Source organism: Coregonus lavaretus (assembly GCF_964263955.1).
Source record: "Coregonus lavaretus genome assembly, chromosome: 24".
Taxonomy (NCBI): domain Eukaryota; kingdom Metazoa; phylum Chordata; class Actinopteri; order Salmoniformes; family Salmonidae; genus Coregonus; species Coregonus lavaretus.
The window spans coordinates 17,237,851-17,261,937 of NC_140011.1; the positions used below are offsets into that span (position 1 = coordinate 17,237,851).

Here is a 24,087-nt window from a genome sequence, read left to right on the forward strand (position 1 = left end):
TTACGGGTTACATACCGTGGAATTGTGCACTTGTTATTACGGGTCTCGTCCCGTGTATTATTTAGAGGTTTACACCTCACTCTTTTGTTTGGGTTACATCCCTGTGTTATATATATACGTGTTTGTTTTGGTCTTCGTCCCTGTCGTTTTTTCATGACGTACCTTGTGTTGGGTGGAGTAAAATAAAACCCCTATTACGTATTCCTGCGCCTGTCTCCTATCAGTATACAACGTGACAATCAAGTAGGCAAACTTTACTCAAAAGTGGTCAAGTAAAAGTAAGCCTGGTTCACATCCAACCACCGATATAAGAAGAGACGAGAGGAGACAAAACTAGCCAGTTTTGTGTTGTGGAACAAGTAGCTGACTGAAGACTGCTGCAACCATCCGTTTCCGTGGTAACATGGACTTTGTTGCTCCTTGTTTCAGCAAGGTGTTGTAGGAAACAAGTATCATGAAATACATGCATCCAATGCCTTACTAAAAACAGGGCACACTGTGACAGTCAGGAACTGAAGAGAAAAGAAAATGTGCGCTTTTATTTTATTTTAATTTAATTGTTTTGCTATTCGAACGGTTATAATGGTGACTGTGGTTATTTGGCTGAAAAATGATCATCATCCAAAATTCCATGACAGTCACAGCCCTAGCCTGTATATATTAGTGCCTTTACATCGGTGTGTGCGCATGTAACTTATTTTGTGTGTTCTGTCTGAAATGCGACTATAATCCAGCCTGAATGGTTTTATATTCAGAGAACACACCTTCCTACCTACCTTATCTGAGGGCAAGAATAGAGAGAGATTGGAAAGCTGATATCCTATAACTATCGCAGGTCCCAGGCAATGCTTGATTAAGGAGACTTCAACTGAGTCCCAAATGGCACCCTATTCCCTATATAGTGCACTATGTTTGACCAGAGCCAAAGTAGTGCACTATGTAGGGCATAGGATGCCATTTGAGACGCAGCTTCAGCTCTGCTACAGAGACAGGCAAGCTCAGCTCGCCTCGGCAGGGACACCAAGTTACGCAGCTCTGTACTGTAGGTGTGAACAAATACATAATCAGCACGTTCCTCACCCGACTTTCCATCAAGCAGCGACCGGAGTCATTCCACTTCATATTCATTCGTTTTAGGATCTGTATATCGTGTTTGCATTTGCAGAGGAGATACCGAGGAGTGCGTTAATTTGGTTTCTAATCCACAGATGAGAGTTTGTGAGAGGTCTAGATGCATAACACACTTCAGCGTCTGATATCAGGTGTTTGTATGTGTGGAGAGAAAGGAGACAACCCCTGAACATCACGTGAGTGGATACAGTAGCGCATCTCTCCTGAGTTGGACTGCTGCATTGTCAAGGGGAAAAGTTTGCCAATAACCTTCTACGAACCTCCATTGTATTGTTCACCATAAAAGGCTATAAGCAGAAATAACTAACAGAGTAGCAAGTATGATTTCTAAAAACCTGCTGGCAATGAAATTAAGAGCACAGTGTGTAATATCATGTTGGTAATGTATAATGCTTGGTAAAATAGAAGACAGTTCTCTTTTTAATTCTAAGTTGCGGTCTGACGAGGTGGAATGTTTAGATGAAAAACAGAGGAGACATTAAGCTTGCTAGCTCTGAATACTTGGACAGATAGTGTGGAGGGACCATGATAGAGTAAACTGGAATCTGAGAGAAAATCCAATCCCAGTACAATATGCCAGAGTGGGTGTGTCTCCTCACATACATCACTGACTCTTATTTCCTCTATCTCAACAGTACACCAATGAACCACCATTATGCATAAACATTAATGCTTGGGCCAGCAATTGGATTTACACTTTTTCACTCAGCTTGCAATTGAACTCACGCAGTGATTTTAATAGTTCTCCAAGGGAATACTTGGAACATCCTCCCATCTGACTTCACTTCGAATCAGTGGAGGTTGCTGAAGGGAGGACATTAATAATAATGTCTTGAACAGAGTATATGGAATGGCATCAAACACATGGAAACCATGTGTTTGATTTGATACCATTCCACTTATTCCGCTCCAGCCAATACCACGAGCCCGTCCTCCCCAATTAAGGTGCCACTAACCTCCTATGCTTGGAATATGTGTCTGTGTGTACGTGCGTACATGCCTGGGTGTGAGTATGTGACAGGGTGCTACTTTCTTACCCAGGACAAAAACTCTCCAATCCTGCCCCCTTAGCTATTTTGTGTTCCTTTAGTGGAGTTGACTAAAGTAGGTCCACTCTGATTCGAGGACAGAAACATAGCCTCAGGATATCAGTAATAACCTGTTCTCTCAGACTTAGACCCCACTGTAGATCCTACTATAGAGCTGCAACACAATAATCCAGAAATTGAGAATGGTTAGGGGCATGAGTTTTCCCTAACAATAAAACCTGACCAGGAAAAACTCTGGGAGTTGATTTTTGTAGTCAAGGAAAAACTCCTGGCCCTAGAAATGGTACTAAAGAGTCACTTTGTTAACCATAGGGAGGAGTCAAAGGTCCAGAATGGTCCAGTCGACCACATACAGAGCACAAAGTAATAACTCTGACCACGCCCTAGCCCATAGGGACCTCTTGTACTGTTCGATTCCCAGCCAAATTCTATGTACACATACAGTGGGGGAAAAAAGTATTTAGTCAGCCACCAATTGTGCAAGTTCTCCCACTTAAAAAGATGAGAGAGGCCTGTAATTTTCATCATAGGTACACGTCAACTATGACAGACAAAATGAGAATTTTTTTTCCAGAAAATCACATTTTTAATGAATTTATTTGCAAATTATGGTGGAAAATAAGTATTTGGTCAATAACAAAAGTTTCTCAATACTTTGTTATATACCCTTCGTTGGCAATGACACAGGTCAAACGTTTTCTGTAAGTCTTCACAAGGTTTTCACACACTGTTGCTGGTATTTTGGCCCATTCCTCCATGCAGATCTCCTCTAGAGCAGTGATGTTTTGGGGCTGTCGCTGGGCAACACAGACTTTCAACTCCCTCCAAAGATTTTCTATGGGGTTGAGATCTGAGACTGGCTAGGCCACTCCAGGACCTTGAAATGCTTCTTACGAAGCCACTCCTTCGTTGCCCGGGCGGTGTGTTTGGGATCATTGTCATGCTGAAAGACCCAGCCACGTTTCATCTTCAATGCCCTTGCTGATGGAAGGAGGTTTTCACTCAAAATCTCACGATACATGGCCCCATTCATTCTTTCCTTTACACGGATCAGTCATCCTGGTCCCTTTGCAGAAAAACAGCCCCAAAGCATGATGTTTCCACCCCCATGCTTCACAGTAGGTATGGTGTTCTTTGGATGCAACTCAGCATTCTTTGTCCTCCAAACACGACGAGTTGAGTTTTTACCAAAATGTTATATTTTGGTTTCATCTGACCATATGACATTCTCCCAATCCTCTTCTGGATCATCCAAATGCACTCTAGCAAACTTCAGACGGGCCTGGACATGTACTGGCTTAAGCAGGGGGACACGTCTGGCACTGCAGGATTTGAGTCCCTGGTGGCGTAGTGTGTTACTGATGGTAGGCTTTGTTACTTTGGTCCCAGCTCTCTGCAGGTCATTCACTAGGTCCCCCCGTGTGGTTCTGGGATTTTTGCTCACCGTTCTTGTGATCATTTTGACCCCACGGGGTGAGATCTTGCGTGGAGCCCCAGATCGAGGGAGATTATCAGTGGTCTTGTATGTCTTCCATTTCCTAATAATTGCTCCCACAGTTGATTTCTTCAAACCAAGCTGCTTACCTATTGTAGATTCAGTCTTCCCAGCCTGGTGCAGGTCTACAATTTTGTTTCTGGTGTCCTTTGACAGCTCTTTGGTCTTGGCCATAGTGGAGTTTGGAGTGTGACTGTTTGAGGTTGTGGACAGGTGTCTTTTATACTGATAACAAGTTCAAACAGGTGCCATTAATACAGGTAACGAGTGGAGGACAGAGGAGCCTCTTAAAGAAGAAGTTACAGGTCTGTGAGAGCCAGAAATCTTGCTTGTTTGTAGGTGACCAAATACTTATTTTCCACCATAATTTGCAAATAAATTCCTTAAAAATCCTACAATGTGATTTTCTGGATGTTTTTTTCTCAATTTGTCTGTCATAGTTGACGTGTACATATGATGAAAATTACAGGCCTCTCTCATCTTTTTAAGTGGGAGAACTTGCACAATTGGTGGCTGACTAAATACTTTTTTCCCCACTGTACATGTTGTTCAAACTTGGTTCTATTTTTGACGCTAGACGCGCTGCAAGTTCCACCTCTCCCATCTCCTTATTGGTTTTTAGGAGCATATACCCACTTGGGTGATTGAAAGATGAACTGAGGTCCACACAGTCCAGTTGGTAGCGGTAATGCACCTTAAAGTTGGTTGCCAACCGCCATATAAAGTCCACAGAAGAAGAAGACTGAAGGAGGAACGATTACTAGAAACTAACTAGGCTTCCTTTTATCTGTGTATTAATTGTCGGAGTTAAGAACACACGATTTTGTGTGACTCAAAATGGGTCAAAATTCTACAAAGATCCAGAAAAAAAGGACCTTGTGCATTTTAGGTAAATTAACAACCCAATGTTTATATCCTAGGACAAATTAGCTAACAACAGCAAGCTATCTAGCTAAATATCCATCAATGTTTCATGTGTTTCGACCTGTCCCTAAATTAATATAGTTGGTTCAGAGTTCGTTTTGATATTTCAACCTGCGTGTCCTGATCGCGTCTGGTGTGTATGAACAAAATCAACATGCGCGCGATGGCGCATGCAGACGCACGAGTGTGCCCGGTCTAGTCAGCATGTTACTGAGATAGCTTCTCATAAATCCGCATTAGGCTTATTTCCTATGTTACTCTCTGCCCGGTGACCTAAGATGAACCTGCCATGTTGGTAAATGGGAAATATTCCATTTTTTATTACTTTTCCCTTTATATCCCCAATTGGTAGTTACAGTCTTGTTCCATCGCTGCAACTCCCCTACAGACTCGGGAGAGGCGAAGTTCGAGAGCCATGCGTCCTCTGAAACACAACCCTGCCAAGCCGCATCGCTTCTTGACACACTGCCCGCTTAACCCAGAAGCACCAATGTGTCAGAGGAAACACCGTCCAGCTGGTGACCGAAGTCAGCTTGCAGACACCTGGCCTGCCACAAGGAGTCGCTAGAGTGCAATGGGACAAGGAAATCCCGGCCAGCCAAACCCTCCACTAAGCCGGACGACGCTGGGCCATTTGTGCACCGCCTCATGGGTCTCCTGGTCACGGCAGGCTGTGACACAGCCTGGGATTGAACCCGGGTCTGTAGTGATGCCTTAGACCGCTGCTCCACTCGGGAGGCCCAAATGGGAAATATTCTACCAAACTACATTGCACCATACCAAGATAGCTTCTCAGAACTATGAGTAGTCTTATTTATCATTCACTCACCGCCCGGTGTCCTCACTGAGGAAAGATTAACCTGCCATCTTGGTAAATGAAAATAAATCTATCCAACTACACTGTGCCGTAAATCACACCATACTGAGATAGCTTCTCAGAACTATGAGTAGGCTTATTCTCATGTTGTTCACCGCCCAATGTCCTCACTGAAACAAGATGAACCTGCCATCCTGGTAAATGAAAATAATCTACCCATCTACACTGTGCCATAATCATGCCACTGAGATTACTTCTGATAGCTATGAGTAGGCTATTCTCATGTGACGCACAGCCCAGTGCGCTCGTTGAGGCAAGATGAGCTGTCATCTTGGTAAATGACAATATTCTACCTGTGAACCCAACCAACCATCTGCAGCTATACTGTGTATACAGTCAGGGTTATATAGCAGATTGCAATGCAGTAAGAGAGAAGCAACACAGCCACTGGACCACAGGACTGACAGTCATGACAGAATTAGCAATTACTGCAGGAACTCATCTAGGCTTCCACAATCTCAGAACATTTAATAAAATGTATTGTTCGTAAGCAGAAGAGGATCATCGGACCATGATCTTGTGGGTGAAGCTGGGACCGATTGAGAAGCCATAGCAGCACCCATGCTGGAGTGAGATGTTTATAGTTCAGAGCTAGCCCGCAGCGCTGGCAAAGGAACCAGAGCCATGATGAGTTCCAGTATCTTGTCATTGTTGCCAGCATTAATGTTGAAAAGAGGTTCACCAGGTGCCGCCCGTGGTCGGTGACTAAACCAATGTTCCTTTGCTAGTCTTAAATTCTTGGAGTGTATGAGAATTTGAATAACATGTGAGTGTCCATGAAACGACCAGAACTTAAGAGATCATGCAAAGATTAAAAGGGATTGAACATTTAGTGTATTTAAAATGAAGAACCCCTAAAAGCCATCATACAGACTGCCTCTAGGAAAAGTGTCGGTATAAACGCAACACTATTGCGGTAACATGAAACACAAACTTGTGATACTGAGAGGGCACGACAACGCCTTATCCCCCTCAGGAGACTGAAAAGATTTGGCATGGGTCCCTAGATCCTCAAAAAGTTCTACAGCTGCACCATCGAGAGCATCCTGACCAGTTGCATCACCGCCAGGTATGGGAACTGCTCGGCATCCGACCGTAAGGCGCTACAGAGGGTAGTGCGTACAGCCCAGTACATCACTGGTGCCATTTGTACATGTAGGTAGGGTTAAAGGGACTATACATAGATAATGAACAGCGAGTAGCAGCAGTGTAAAAACAAATGGAGGTGTGTCAATGTAAATAGTCCATTTGATTAATTGTTCAGCAGTCTTATGGCTTGGGGGTAGAAGCGGGACTTATAAACATATCGGAGGACTCCCGAGTGGCGCAGTGGTCTAAGGCACTGCATCGCAGTGCTAGCTGTGCCACTAGAGATCCTCGGCGAGTCCAGGCTCTGTCGCAGCCGGCCGCGACCGGGAGACCCATGGGCGGCGCACAATTGGTCCAGCATCGTCCAAGGTAGGGGAAGGTTTGGCCGGCAGGGATGTGGGTTCGTTTCCCACGGGGGGCCAGTATAAAAAATATAAAAAATAATAATAAAATAAAATATGTATGCATTCACTAACTGTAAGTCGCTCTGGATAAGAGTGTCTGCTAAATGACTAAAATGTAAATGTAATATCTTGTCAGCTAAATGAACAAGCCTACAGCCTATGGCATGGAGCATAGCCAGACAACAAACAGTAGGCCAACGCATATTCTGTTCTTCTGAAATAAAATGTTTCATACTTTAATGTTTCTTTAGACCTGACTAAAATAAATAATGGATTTATTGTGATGGTGTTAAATATATTGATTTATTTGACTTTTTTAAATGTAGATGTTCCAAAGGCGAGCATCAGCAGCTTCTATGCAGCTTGTCTGCGTTGAGGCCTGGAGATGCTAAATGTGTTTATGTTAATTGCGGGTGAATTACTGTGAGACCGGCAGTCTTTTGCATGACAATAACCAGCTGACAAACTTTCATGACCGCCACAGTCCTATATAAGATACACAGGAGGTTAGTGGCACCTTAATTGGGGAAGACGGGCTCTTGGTAATGGCTGGAGCGGAATGAGTGAAATGGTATCAAATACATCAATCACATGGTTTCCATGTGTCTGATGCCATTCCATTGACTCTGTTCCAGGTAAAAGCTGTGATCCTTTATTGATGTCACTTGTTAAATCCACTTCAATCAGTGTAGATGAAGGGGAGGAGACAGGTTAAATAAGGATTTTTAAGCTTTGAGACAATTGAGACATGGATTGTGTATGTGTGCCTTTCAGAGGTTGAATGGGCAAGCCAAAATATTTAAGTGGCTTTGACCAGGGTATGGTAGTAGGTGCCAGGCACACCGGTTTGTGTCAAGGACTGCAAAGCTGCTCGGATTTTCACGCTCAACAGTTTCCTGTGTGTATCAAGAATGATCCACCACCCAATGGACATCCAGCCAACCTGACACAACCGTGGGAAGCATTGGAGTCAACATGGGCCAGCATCCCTGTGGAACGCTTTCGTCACCTTGTAGAGTCCATTCCCCAACGAATTGAGGCTCTTCTGAGGGCAAAACTCAACTCATTAGGAAGGTGTTCTTAATGTTTTGAACACTCAGTGTACTTTGCATATGCACAATGTACAAGCATGCATGATATGCGTGTGAAACAGCTTACTGCTATCCTACGATAAAGTACACTCCTAAGATATTACCTAACCTAGATGTTTCATGTGCATGACAGCAAGAATGAAGATGAGGGAACTAATGAAGACAAACATAATAATGCATGTCTTTATCCTGTAAGGGGCTATCTGTGATAAACCAAGACGATTGTCCCACCACTATTTGATACTAGGCCAGAGAAGTGACCACTAATGTAATGAACAGCTATGGATGACAGTAAAACTATGGTTGAGCTACAGTGTTTGTGTGCATGCGAATGTTTACAACGATAGAATAAAAACACACCACAAGCAAATGCCCAGACATCCAACATTTTGGGGCATAGAGGCTCAGGCCAGTGCATTGACGGGGCAATAGTGGAACAACAAGCATTACTAAATAAGTCACCACGACTTCAATGTGTGCTCTTGCCAGCGATACGAGCAACATGCCATGACAATTATGTTCCGATGATGAATAAATAACAGAAGCTAATACATAACTAGAAAGGGAAGGCATTTCAATTCCATCCACCCACTGGGGTAATTCAGCAATAACCACAAAGAACAATCAAGATGATGATCATCATCATCATCATCGCTGTCTGCAAATAGACCACAACAGCCGTAACCCCTCTCTTCCTAAAATAGGAAAACAACATGTCCCAACTGTCCAGCAGCAGAAACCACAGATCACAACCTCCTTCACTGTCATGCACACAAACATCTAAGGCAGACACAGAAGAAAATCACATCCATGGGAATAGCTTCAACCTACCCAATTTACTAAAAAGCCATCCAGAAAAAAATGAAATAGACTCAGAAAAAAATATTTCCATTAGAGTACTGAATTTTTTACATGTCCATAGTCTCCACCACACTCCAGCCCGGTAGGTGGCGGTAATGCACCCAATATTGGACTGCACACCACCATTAAAATCCCAAAAATAAGAAGTTAGTTGGGCACTCGACATGGGATAACGCCTGCTCATTCATGTAACACACAAACATTGTTATACTAGCATACAACACATAGCATATGAATGGAATAATTAGGCCTACTACTGGTAGAACTAACTAATGGAACCACAGGGAGTGACTACGACTACCTATGTAAAATGCATGAGCAAAACATGGATAAAATGCAAAGCATAAACCCATGCTGCAGATAATGATTAAGTAATTTGAACCGTTTGGCTTTCCATAACACAGTAACCATAGCCTAGCAGTGGAGGTTCCTCAGAGAAGTAAGGGGAGGACCATCCTCAGTGAATTTCATTTAAAAAAAATAGTGAGACATTAAAAAAGTTGTCAGTTTTAGATAAAACTATACCAAATACATTAACGTCACCAAATAATTGACTAAAACACACTGTTTTGCAATGGTCTACAGTAGCCTCAGCAGCACTCTGTAGGGTAGCACCATGGTGTAGCCTGAGGACAGCTAGCTTCTGTCCTCCTCTGGGTACATTGACTTCAATACAAAACCTGGAGGCTCTTGGTTCTCACCCCCTTCCATAGACTTACACAGTAATCATGACAACTTCCGGAGGACATCCTCCAACCTATCAGAGCTCTTGCAACATGAACTGACATGTTGTCCACCCAATCAGAGAATGAATCTAGTACTGAAAGCATCAGCTACAGCGAACTATCACTGCATAAAATGTGGTGAGTAGTTGACTCAAAGAGAGAGAAAGACAATAGTTTAACAGTTTTGAACAATTTAATTTCTTGCAAAATTAAGGAGGCGAAGAGATAGAGAGATATATATTTTTTTTTACTTAGCTAGCTGAATGCAGCTAGATAGTTTAGCCTACTCAAACGCCCGGATATCCATCACTGGAACTCTTCCAAGTCAAGGTAAGCTTTTGGTTTTATTAATTTATTGCCACCGGGGCCTGCCGTTGTAACTGCTAAACTGCTTTCTGACTGTACACTGTACTGCATGATTGTAGGGGGTTTACTAACGAGTTAGTTCTAGTAGCTATGTTGACTATGAGGTGACAACAATGTAAGCTGTGTGTAGCAGTTAGCAGTCATGATATGAAAGTTTGGCTTGGAAAGTGTTTTTTGCCTGGTCACAGACAGCAGATGTGTTGTGCACTGAAGTCCACAAGCGAAGGGAAAAGGCCAGAGGAGGAGAGCGCGTAGATAGTTGCAAGAAGGAATTATATATACAACGAGCAAAGTAAGCATGCTGTTTTTATATGGCTGCTATGAAAGTGAACTGTGTTTGGGTGTGATCAGGGATTCATTCCTCCGATTCTGTTGAAAAATGTTTTTTTTAAACAGAAGCGAACAGAATGAAACGAGGATAAACATACCTGAATTTGTCCAATACAAACTCTCATTTGCAACTGTTGGACTAATGATTACATCCTAGATCAGCTACATGCAGGCAAGAGTGTGCAAGGCGGTATTTAATGTGTCACTGTCTGTCACCTTGTAGCAACCTCATGATGGGTACAGGGAAAATTTGAGTATCATGTAGTAGCCTAAACCTATCGATGTTACATTGAGCTGGGTGAATGGAATATGAATGACAGTCATCCAATATGCTGTAATATGAAAACATAAATCATCCGCCCTCATCTTAAATGGCACTGAATGCCACTGTAGCCTACATAATGTTGCTGCATTGAAAGAATAGCGGCCACTTAGAGAGGGAAATACTATCGAATTGCCTTGATAAGCACAATCTCCTTGCTCATGTCATCGAGAAACATTGACACTTACAGTATCTGTTCTACATTACTAGAGGAGTATTACCTTTGTATCGATGCATATGGCCTAACACACTTCCTCCTTGTATGGATTGATGATTTCTCCTTGATTGGTGTGTGCACCAACCGCACAGGCTCTGCCGTGCTGGCATAGTACTCCTGAGACTAATCCTATAAGCTAGCTAGCTTTGTAGCTGGCTTTGACTAATAACAGTAAAGCATGCAAATTGATTGATCCTCGCAATCAAATAACTTCAAATGAAACCCGCAGCCACCAAACATTGCAACATGAAGCATATGAACACAGCTGCAGGGCAGCATTAGCATGTCACCAAGAACACCAGCGCATAGCAGAAAATGCAGCCGCACATTATCGAGAAACCAACAGCAGTAGAGGCAGCAGAGAATTAGTGAGTTAACTGATCAGCAAAAATAGACCACATTAAGATAGAAAGTGTTTGTAGAATATTGGTGCGACGTCAGCTGATGCATCGCTGAAGCCAACTCGGGTTCCCTGTCTGAAAAAATCTCCAATTAGATTGAACTGATTAAAATAATACACTTGGGGCTCTTTCTGTTTAGTTAAGATAATTTTTTGTAATATATGTATATTTTTTTTGGCCAAGTCGTTTGATATAATTTCCACATCAGTAATGATATTGTGTATGGTAATTATACAAGATAAGTTCCCTGCTTAAAACTACTTTAGTGATTTAAGGCGAACACATGGAGTAGAGCTTGAACCAGTTACTCTGTTGAACTACCTGCTGTGCCGTGAAGGTTCAGACCTTTTTGTAGAGGCTGTCGTTTGCTTGCATACAGGGAGGCGACACTATGGCTACATTTACACAGGCAGCACAATTCTGATATGTTTTCCACTAATTGCTATTTTTACCAATCAGATCAGATCTTTTCACATCAGATCTTTTCACAATTGATCTGATTGGTGAAAAGATAAATTACTGAAAAAAATATCAGAAATGGGCTGCCTGTGTAAACGTACATCCTGAGCAGGTTTGACCAAGTTACAAAACACCAAGTGGAGTAGTAATAGTAATCCATCTGAAAACAAGGGAGGACATTTTCAATAAAACAGAGGAAAAAGTCGAAAAAGCCGATAAAGAGGACTTGACAACAATAATAATGAAGAGGAAGAAATATATGGGTGGAGATGTGGAGGGAGGGGTTCAGAATCCAGGAGAGCCGCTATTTTTTTAAATTTTATTATAACAAGGGAGGGATCCCTTTCTGAGATCTTATAAAGTCGACACACAGGCCCTCCTTGACACACATTCCTAGTCAGCCCTGCGCCTCTGCCACTGACCCTGTTCTCACTGGACAACCCTGTCACAGCTCTATCATGGGAAAACAGAAGGCACTTATGGACAAGCTAGCGAGGACGTTTCAGATACGCCACATGCTGCTACGCCAGGCTCTGGCAGAGTGCTTGGGAACCCTGATACTGGTGGTGAGTGGGGACTGTTCTACATTACTAGTAGTATTAGCTATGTACATAAAACCCTTCTCTTGAGTCTAAGAGGGCGATATCTACTAAGCTAACATATGGAATTGTTTTAAGATGGTCATACCATGGATCATTTAGCTATTTGATTTCAAATTTTGGGGCCCCTGTAGGTATATAAAAAAAAGATATTTAAAAATGTTGATGAAACATTCAATTTGGCCTTACTGCTATTAGCCCATAGAAACGCATTGAATAACGCATTCATACATGGCAAAACAGATAGTCAAAAAATCGATCAAAAGGAAGTATGTTTTGAAGTGTTTTTCCTATATCTTAGACCCATATTCACCCCCTTTAGTTTTGGCACATTCTACCCCTTATTCACTTCTATTCATTTTTACCACCCAGTACCAGGTTACTTTCAGACAAGTCTAATTAATATTGTGGGTGTCATAGAGCAAAACAGCTAACATGTCTGTGTTCGTGAGAGTCTCAGCTTTCGATAGTCCAAATAGCTAAAAACGTTGACTTTACAGACGTTTTTGTGAAAATGAACTTTTCGACATCCTCTCATGTCTGACAAACACCCATCTCGGGAAGCGGAGGCACACCAGCAGATTCAGTGGATTGAGATGCAGCTCATGCAAAAAACAGGAAGTCTCTAGCTTAAACACACATAATGGGATGATGTCACCGGACATTGACCTCAGAGGGTTATGAGTGTGTGACTGTCAATAGGAAATACAGTGCCATACTATCATTAGCTATCCAACAAGTTGGAGCTGATTGACAGCTTGTGGGTGTGAAAAGAATGTCCTCCAAAATCTGGATGAAGCACATAATTAACCCAAGAGATTGTTCATTAAGTATTTAAAATCCTCTGATGACTTAATTCCTGGTTTTATAATGAATTTCACATTCATCTATCTCACTTGTAATGGATGATCTCAATCTAAATGTGATGTTTAAAGCAGTGCTTTGAGCTTGGGTGTGAATGTAAATGGTTAGCTCTTCCCACGTTGTTTGCATTACCTGCACAACCAGAACTGACACTGTGTAAATTATATTATCAGCTTTTTAATATTATTTTATTATCACATTTTAATGAACCTCTCAAGTCTTCGACATGAAAATAAACATCCTTTACTTTAAATTGGACATTTAAATAACTTTCTGTTTTCCATATAGCAAGGTATTACATAATTATGAATACTTCCTTGTTGATATTACATTCCATATTTACATGGATTTACTGTATCTATCTGTAAAATATACAAATGGATTAAACGGTAACATGATCTATAATTAATGCACAAACATATTCACCTGCATACTGCTTTAGGGATAACTCAAAACCTAGCCTATATGAGACAAACCTACGGACTAGAATATAATCGTATACTGCCCTCCAAGGTGAAAGATAATTGTCATGGAACCAACTCGTCCACGTATGTAACCGAAGGCACTGGCAGCCTCATTGGTATCCAGCTCAATCCAAATAAAACATGTGAGATTAATACACAAACATCTACCTGGGATCAACTGTTTCCAATGGTAACCCCCACACAGAACAACAACAGTAGTTGGAGAGAAGATACGAGCTGAGAGGGGGTAGTCATGCCATCTGGTATTTTCCCAGCCTGCAGCGTGAGGTCTAACTGATGCCTGATCCGCTGTTTGGCCACACTACTGAGTGAAGACTTATGACCCCCTGGCAAACAGAACTCCCCTGGCCCTGACTGCCTGAATGCAGGTCTTCTCTGCTCTAAAGAAGGCTCCACAGGTAGATATCTACCTAGGATCTTCAATAGCCACCATAACCCACCCACCACAACACACTCTTGATCAAATGCATATAGAAAGCTTTATATCTTCCAAAGGAAACTGGGCACACATGTATGTTTCTGTATGATCCACCATGCAGCTTTGTTGAAAATATGACCTGCCCGCGCCAGGTAATTAGCCAACCAGCGGCCACCACTGCACACCACCACGGCCCCTGGGCTCCGTAGCAAACCCATATCAACACACACACACCACCCATTGGCTCCGTAGCACATTCAAAACGACACAAGCACGGCTTCTTGGGTCAATGGAAGCCACACCTCAGTCAAGATCCGTAGTAGGCTAAATGGCCACATGCATGGCACAGCAAGAGGGGTGGTACTCGGGTCAATCGGTTGGAGGTGTTAATCATCTTGGGTGACCTATTTTCTACCCTATGTCTGTATATCTGAGCGCTATACAGAGCTAAAGTTGGAAAAGTCTTAAAACTCATTTGAGATGAGTAGTAGACCACCGCTCGACCACAGGCATATTTGGGATCCTGAGTGCACAAGGCACTCAGACAAAAGTTGATTGAAAAACTATTTTGGCCCGACAACAAGCTGACTAAAGCAGAAAGAGACTGGACTGGAACAGGCTATTCTCTATCCATCCTCCATTCTCACTAATCTACACAGAAAATGTTATAGACAGACAGTCTACCCAGGTAGTTACAGACTGTCTGAATGTGATGCGCATGCCATAGTAAACTTGTTGATGATGAAGATGGTTATGATGAAGATGACCCTTATATATAGTGTATCCCTTTATGGGGGGATTAGTGTAAACATCAACAAGATGTAACACAACACCACACTACAAAGTTCACATGGGTTTGGTAACCCATGCAGGGTGTCTCTTGTCTCACCTGTCTCTCTCCCATCTCTGTAGATGTTTGGCTGTGGTGCGGTAGCCCAGCTGGTGCTGAGTGGTGGCTCCCATGGAATGTTCCTCACCGTCAACTTTGCCTTTGGCTTCGCTGCCACATTGGGCATACTGGTCAGCGGACAGGTCTCAGGTGAGGGGGGCACGTTATTACTCTTACTTCCTCTGAAATCAAAGGTCAGAACAAGAAGAGGTTTCATTAGTCCAGACATTCCTCTCTGATAGTAGCAAGTCTATTGGGAGTGATCAGTTAACTATTGTGACAGACACTTTCTACCTAAGGTAAACTAACAGTAATCTCAAGTGCAATATTTAGAGACAGAGACAGAGAGAGAGAGAGAACAGCAAACAGTGGAAATCCGAGAGGCATACAGAGAAACAGAGAATGACACTCGCTTGCCTCTCGAATCTCAAAGTTATTTGGTCCATGATTGAAAGGAAATTGTGAAGCTGCGTTATTTCTTTATTCACTATACAAGCAAATCAAAAAGCAGGCAGCACAGAGAGTTCCGCAGTTCACTTGTGCCCACGTCTTCAATGCCTTTATAATGAGGCTGTTGTCACGTTGGTTAATGATTAGAAGGCAGGCGCAGGAATACGTATTAGGGGTTTTGTTACTCCACCCAACACAAACACGTATGTATATACAGTGGGGGAAAAAAGTATTTAGTCAGCCACCAATTGTGCAAGTTCTCCCACTTAAAAAGATGAGAGAGGCCTGTAATTTTCATCATATGTACACGTCAACTATGACAGACAAATTGAGAAAAAAACATCCAGAAAATCACATTGTAGGATTTTTAATGAATTTATTTGCAAATTATGGTGGAAAATAAGTATTTGGTCACCTACAAACAAGCAAGATTTCTGGCTCTCACAGACCTGTAACTTCTTCTTTAAGAGGCTCCTCTGTCCTCCACTCGTTACCTGTATTAATGGCACCTGTTTGAACTTGTTATCAGTATAAAAGACACCTGTCCACAACCTCAAACAGTCACACTCCAAACTCCACTATGGCCAAGACCAAAGAGCTGTCAAAGGACACCAGAAACAAAATTGTAGTCCTGCACCAGGCTGGGAAGACTGAATCTGCAATAGGTAAGCAGCTTGGTTTGAAGAAATCAACTGTGGGAGCAATTATTAGGAAATGGAAGACATACAAGACCACTGATAATCTCCCTCGATCTGGGGCTCCACGCAAGATCTCACCCCGTGGGGTCAAAATGATCACAAGAACGGTGAGCAAAAATCCCAGAACCACACGGGGGGACCTAGTGAATGACCTGCAGAGAGCTGGGACCAAAGTAACAAAGCCTACCATCAGTAACACACTACGCCGCCAGGAACTCAAATCCTGCAGTGCCAGACGTGTCCCCCTGCTTAAGCCAGTACATGTCCAGGCCCGTCTGAAGTTTGCTAGAGTGCATTTGGATGATCCAGAAGAGGATTGGGAGAATGTCATATGGTCAGATGAAACCAAAATATAACTTTTTGGTAAAAACTCAACTCGTCGTGTTTGGAGGACAAAGAATGCTGAGTTGCATCCAAAGAACACCATACCTACTGTGAAGCATGGGGGTGGAAACATCATGCTTTGGGGCTGTTTTTCTGCAAAGGGACCTGGACGACTGATCCGTGTAAAGGAAAGAATGAATGGGGCCATGTATCGTGAGATTTTGAGTGAAAACCTCCTTCCATCAGCAAGGGCATTGAAGATGAAACGTGGCTGGGTCTTTCAGCATGACAATGATCCCAAACACACCGCCCGGGCAACGAAGGAGTGGCTTCGTAAGAAGCATTTCAAGGTCCTGGAGTGGCCTAGCCAGTCTCCAGATCTCAACCCCATAGAAAATCTTTGGAGGGAGTTGAAAGTCCGTGTTGCCCAGCGACAGCCCCAAAACATCACTGCTCTAGAGGAGATCTGCATGAAGGAATGGGCCAAAATACCAGCAACAGTGTGTGAAAACCTTGTGAAGACTTACAGAAAACGTTTGACCTGTGTCATTGCCAACAAAGGGTATATAACAAAGTATTGAGAAACTTTTGTTATTGACCAAATACTTATTTTCCACCATAATTTGCAAATAAATTCATTAAAAATCCTACAATGTGATTTTCTGGAAATTTTTTCTCATTTTGTCTGTCATAGTTGACGTGTACCTATAATGAAAATTACAGGCCTCTCTCATCTTTTTAAGTGGGAGAACTTGCACAATTGGTGGCTGACTAAATACTTTTTTCCCCCACTGTATACACAAAAGGGATGTAACCCAAACAAAGAGCGACGTGTAACCTCTACACAATACACGGGACGAGACCCGCAAACAACCAGAGCACAATACACGGTACTCACGAGACCAACGGACATGGGACAATAATCGACAAGGAACAGAGGGCACATATATACACATACTAATCAGGGGGAATGGGAAAATGGTTTGCGTAATGAGAAAAGACAGTCTGGGGTTGGTGGTAATGATCCATGTCAGTGACGCCTAGGAAGCCGGTGACGTAGACCTCCGGAACTGGTGAACAGAATGAGCAGCAGTACCGGGGGGATCCGTGACAGTACCACCCCCTGACACGCTGCACCAGCAGCGGGACGACACCAGCCTCGGGGACAACCACAGGGACACAGTGTGGGTCGGTCAGGGCGCCGACGGTGAAAATCCCTGGTCAGAGAAGCGTCCAGGATGTCCACCGCAGGAACCCAGCACCTCTCCTCTGTGCCGTACCCCTCCCAGTCGATGATATACTGGAGACGCCCCGCCCAACGCCTCAAATCCAGGATTTAACGGACCGAGTACGCCGGACATCCCTCTATGTCCCGAGGAGGAGGCGGGACGTCACTGGGTCAAGCCTCAGTGAGGGGACCAGGCACCACTGGCCTGAGGAGAGACACATGAAAAGTCGGGTTAATGCGGTAATAAGCAGGGAGTTGCAAACGGTACTTTACCTCATTAACCCTCCTCAGGACTTTAAACGGCCCCACAAACCGTGGGCTCAGCTTCCGGCAGGGCAAGCGGAGGGGCATGTTCCGGATGGAGAGCCAGACCTGGTCGCCTGGAGAGAAAACAGGTGCCTCACTGCGGAGGCGGTCGGGCCTGTTCCTTGTGCCGACACACAGCCCGCTGGAGACGAGTGTGTGCAGCGTTCCAGATCTCCTCAGCGCACCGAAACCACTCATCCACCGCAGGGGCCTCGGTCTGGCTTGGATGCCAAGGTGCTGATACCCCAACACGCACTGGAAAGGAGTGAGGTTAGTGGGGGAGTGGCGGAGGGAATTCTGCCCATACTCAACCCAAGGTAGAAAATCCGCCCACTCCCCCAGCCGGTCCTGACAGTAACACCTCAGGTACCTGCTCACTTCCTGATTGACCCTCTCCACCCAAACCATTAGCATGAGGATGGTACCCGGGGGTGAGACTGACTGTGACCTCCAGGCGTTCCATGAACGCTTTTCATGCGTGTGAGGTGAACTGAGGACCACGCTCTGGCACAATGTCCTCCGGGATCACGTTGTGCCGGAAGACGTGCGTAAAAAGAGCCTCCGCAGTTTGCATGGCCGACGAGAGCCCAGATAGAGGAAGGAGGCGACAAGCTTTGGAAAACCGGTCCACAGCGACGAGAACGGTGGTGTTCCCTTGGGAGGGGGGAAGGTCAGTAAAAAAGTCCACCGAGAGGTGAGACCAGGGTCGTTGTGGAACCGACAGAGGAAGGAGCTTTCCATAACAGAGGTGTCTGGGTGTCTTAGACTGGGCACAGATGGAGCAGGAAGAGACGTAAACCCGGATGTCCCTAGCCAAGGTGGGCCACCAGTACTTCTCAGTCAGGCAGGCGATGGTACGGACTATCCCAGGATGACCCGACACAGGCGCCGTGTGCGCCCAGGAAAGGAGGCGGTCCCGCACACCCATGGACACGTAGGCGCGGTTCTCAGGGCACTGTGCAGGTGCGGGTTCCGTACACAGGGCCTGCTGTATGTCGGCGTCCACGTCCCACACCACTGGTGCGATGATACGGAATGGAAGGATGATGGGGGTCTCCTCTTCCTGCCTCTCCTCTGCCTGGGTTGGAGCAGGGGAATTCCCTGGCTTGTCAACTCCTCACCTATTAGTGGATAGATGGCAGGTCGGGGAGAAATGACTCCGCCATAGGAGCAGAGGCCCAGATTCCTCCTTCTCCTACGTTCTGCCTCGGGCAAACGTGCAGAGCACACCTCCATCGGCTCTGGCCACAGAGCAGGTGTAGCCATGGGCTCCGGATTCCGCAAAGGTCTTCGTCCGGACTGCAGGAGGTTCTCCAACCGGATCGCCATGCTGATGAGCATGCTGCGATGGTCCGGAACTCCAAGGCGAACTCCGAGGCCGTCCTAGATCCCTGGCATAGTCGGAGTAGACGCTCACCCCCCTCTCGGCCCTCCACAGGATGATCAAACACCGAGCAGAAGAGGAGGGTGAAGCGTTCATAGGACTCGACCTCTGGTCCGCCCATCTGGACAGTGCAGAGATGACAATGGCAACCCTGTCTCTCCCGAATACAGCCTTGGTGTAGCGAGCGAGGTACAGGTCGCATTGCAGAAGGAATCCCTTGCATCTCGCTGGCGCACCGTCAAAGTGCTCTGGGAGGGACAGGGGTATTCCGTGGACCGGCTCAGATGGAACGGAAGCAAGTAGTGGTGGTGTGGGGGCTGTTGCCGGAACCAGTGCTGGAGACTGGAGGGACTGCACTTTCCCCTCCAACTGCAGGATGGTTGCCAGCACGCTGTCCATGGCACTGCCGAGTCTGGAGAGACAGTCCTCATGATGCTGGACTGTCTCTACGATGGTCGCCAGCACAGCCATTCCCACTGTCTCAATTTTTTGAGGTCGATTATTCTGTCATGTTGTATAATGATTAGAAGACAGGAGCAGGAATACGTATTAGGGGTTTTATTACTCCACCCAACACAAATTAGGGATCTCCTACCATTCCGCAATTTAAGCTGCAAACACAAGGTGAGAGGAGGGAGACCGACACCCATGTGGATGCGCAGTCTGAACAGTTCATTAGGTATTCTACTTCAAGGTTTTAAAGGGAAAATCTACTGTAGCTTCATGGGATCATTTTCTGGGCCTTTTCATCCCTCAAATTTACTGTGTGTCACAGAGACCTGCCAACCTAACAGGCATTTACTGAGTCTACTATTACGGCAGATAGTCTCGGGTCCTTTTTTCCCCTCTGAGAAAAGGTTTTAAGAGAATCATCTTTAGTCTTGATGTGCTTGGGTTGTTTTCTCTCATTTAGAGAAAAGGAGGAGACTTGGTTTAAAGAGAGATGGTCTTGGATGATTTTTACTCAGAGAAAATGGGATAGAATGAAAGTGAGAAATGGCCATTCACCATTCGCCAAATTGTTCTTTGTCACAGGAGGCCACCTGAACCCAACGGTGACCTTCGCCCCCTGTCTATTGGGGAGAGAACCTTGGAGGAAGTTCCCTGTGTTTTTCTTATTCCAGACTCTGGGGGCCTTCCTGGGATCTGGGATCATATTTGGAATGTATTTTGGTGAGGAGAATTTGAAGAGAAATGTCCAAATAACAAAAACTGTTTTTACAGTGGCTATATTCCACCGAAAACATTCTCCAGACTTTCAACGTTTTATTAAATAACTGTTATTTTCTCCCTAAGGGAGTTTCAAGGTTATACAGCTACTGTAGATGGTACCACACACAATGTGATCTCTTATATGTTGCTGTGGTTTCTCCAGATGCATTGTGGGACTACGGCCAAGGAACGATGATCGTTGTGGGGGAGAATGCAACTGCTGGGATCTTTGCTACCTATCCCTCCAAACATCTCACTCTGGTTAATGGATTCTTTGACCAGGTACATTCACAATATTATAGTATATTAGTGCATCCACATTAGGACAGCCTCTGAATCATACAAAGTTATATGGACTAATGTCCTGTATGGAAACCGTAGTACATAACAACAACAAGCACATTTTTGCAACAAAACACACACAACAACGCCAGGGTTGTGGGTTCGATTCTCACGGGAGGCCAGTATGAAAAATAAAAAAATAATGTATGCACTCACTAACTGTAAGTCGCTCTGGATAAGAGCGACTGCTAAATGACTAAAATGTAAATGTAACAAACATGTACAACTGAGCCTGGCTGTGTTACAGATGATAGGCACGGCTGCACTGATCATGTGTATCCTGGCCATCGTGGACCCCTACAACAACCCTATCCCCCGGGGCCTGGAGGCCTTCACGGTGGGCTTTGTGGTTCTGGTCATCGGTCTGTCCATGGGCTTCAACTCGGGCTATGCTGTCAACCCTGCCAGAGACCTGGGCCCTCGCATCTTTACTGCCCTGGCTGGCTGGGGTAGTGAGGTCTTCATGTGAGTCTCTTTAGGGTTTTCTCCCGTTTTTTTCTCTTTCTGTGTTTTCTTTCTTTCTAATAATGACTTAAATAAAGCATGTCTTGTGAGAAGTTCTATCTTACCATAAGTTATTAAAGATAATAGCTCTGCTTTCACTATTTACTCTCTATGGACATACAACCTTGTCTCTGTCTTGGTCTCCCACAGGGCTAATTCCTACTGGTTCTTTGTGCCAATCTTTGCCCCCTTCATTGGTGCAGTGGTGGGGGTGATGGTGTACCAGCTGATGGTGGGGTACCATGTGGAAGGAGAAGCACGGGAGAAGAGGGAAGAGGAAGAGAAGGAGGAGCAAGAGGAGATGCTTAAACTGTCCAGCCTTACAACCAAGGAGCGCGCCTGAGTGCATGAATCTTCTTACCTTGACCCATTTTAAACCCTCTCTATGTACATAATATACTGTATGTCTTTGTAGTATCTTCTTACATATTTTATATCTTGCCTTAGTGACAAGCTCATTTCTTTGTGAGGATTAATAAAGTATGATTAGTTAATCAATCAATCAATCAATTATTCATTATATACCACCAGGTTCAACCTCTGAAGACAGTAGGGATCAATAGAGACAGTTTGTCAACAGTACACACACACACACACTGTGTCTGTAGCTTCAGTGTGCGTCTTACGTTCAACATCAGAAACAAGAACAAAACAAAAACATTCTTCCCTTATGCCGCCTTGCTGACAAAACTGCTATAGTGATGCTTTGGCACAGAAAAACTGGAAAACAGAAGGCTCAAAGCAGAAGTATCACCTCTCACGCATTTTAAATATGGTGCTGTGTTGAATTTGTGTCAGGATCCAAGAGACGATATGAAACCTAGATAAAGCCATCAAAGGAAGCTGAGCACCCAGTTTCACAATTTTTACTATGTTTTGCCCTTATAGTTAGGATTCTGGTTCTACTGAATTCTATATACAAACAACTATAATCTAATTGTACACATATAGTTCAGACACTCTAACCAAGCCATACATTATGTAGTACATGCATTAACATTACAGGGACGCTGCAGCATTGCCAGAATGTATTTATTTTATACCCCTTTTTTCTCCCCAATTTCGTGGTATCCCAGACACGGGAGAGGCGAAGGTCAAGAGCCATGCGTCCTCCGAAACACAACCCAACCGAGCCTGACTGCTTCTTGACACAATGCCCGATTAACCCGGAAGCCAGCCACACCAATGTGTCAGAGGAAACACTGTACACCTGGCGACCGTAACAGTGTGCACAGCCCGCCACAGGAGTCTCTAGTGCACGATGGGACCAGAACATCCCTGTCGGCCAAACCCTCTCCTACCCTGGACGAATTGTGTGCCGCTCCAGGCGACAGAGCTTGGACTCGAACCAGGATCTCTAGTGGCACAGCTAGCACTGCGATGCAGTGCCTTAGACCACTGCACCACTCGGGAGGCCTAGCATTGGCAGTATTATACTACTATCATAATAAATGTGAGTGAGATCTATCAAAGCGCTATGCTGAACAGATTACTAAAATCTTTACCACCACTTTCATGTTCTTTCCCTCAGCTCAGCAGTCTCACTTGTGATATGCTAGGTTTTTCCACCTGTTAATTTCTACCAGATGTGTAACATATGCTCCTGTGTTTCTGGGACCTGAGCCAAATATAACTTTGGACTGCTTTACGGTAAACCATGAGAAAAAGAGCCAAGACGAACAGTTGACTGCTTCAAGCAAACCTTCAGTAGCCTGAATAGCCCTTTACACTCACACCCGTATACACTCTTAGAAAAAAGGGTTCCAAAAGGGTTCTTCAGCTGTCCCCATAGGACAACCCTTTTTTGGTTCCAGGTAGAACCCTTTTGGGATCCAAGTAGAGCATTCTGTGGAAAGGGTTCTACATGGAACCGAAAAGGGTTCTACCTGGAACCAAAAATAGTTATTCAAAGGGTTCTCCTATGGGGACAGCCGAAGAACCCTTTTAGGTTCTAGATAGCACCTTTTTTCTAAGAGTGTATGGGTTGAAAATGGCAGATTTGGGAACTGATAAGCGCCTAAATTGTAACGCAGTGGCTATAATGCTTTAAATGATGTCAGATTTCAGGCTCTGCGCTTTAAAGCACTGTATGGGTTTTGACTGTCAGCCGTTCTGAAGCACCGCACATGAAAAGAATTCCTCCCGCTAACTGGGTAACTTTTTTTGCAAATGTTTTGTTGTCTGAGTGAGGGAAATGCTGTAAATGAAGAGGACTCGATGTACACTGAACAAAAATATGAACGCAACATTTAAAGTGTTGGACCCATGTTTCATGAACTGAAATAAAAAATACCTGAAATGTTCCATACTCACAAAAATGTTATTTCTCTCAAATGTTGTACACAAATGTGTTTACATCCCTGTTAGTGAGCATTTCTCCTTTGCCAAGATAATCCATACACCTGACAGGTGTGGCATATGAAGAATCTGATTAAACAGCATGATCATTACACAGGTGCACCTTGTGCTGGAGACAATAAAAGGCCACTTAAAAGTGTGCAGTTTAGTCACACAACACCATGCCACAGATGTCTCAAGTTTTGAGGGAGAGTGCAATTGGCATGCTGACTGCAGGAATGTCCACCAGAGCTGTTGCCAGAGAATTGAATGTTCGTTTCTCTACCATAAGCTGCCTCCAACGTG

General features: G+C 44.3%; 1 protein-coding gene across 1 annotated transcript; it reads left to right on the top strand.

Moving 5' to 3' along the window:
• Positions 1-12,199: 12,199 nt before the first annotated feature.
• On the top strand, positions 12,200-21,787 carry LOC311099786 (aquaporin-3-like; the record flags this gene model as incomplete). Its single annotated transcript, XM_084140532.1, has 6 exons — positions 12,200-12,307; positions 15,020-15,146; positions 20,422-20,559; positions 20,762-20,880; positions 21,188-21,405; positions 21,595-21,787. The coding sequence occupies 6 exons, from the start codon at positions 12,200-12,202 to the stop codon at positions 21,785-21,787; spliced, it is 903 nt and encodes a 300-aa protein (XP_083996658.1).
• Between the last annotated feature and the right edge of the window lie 2,300 nt (positions 21,788-24,087).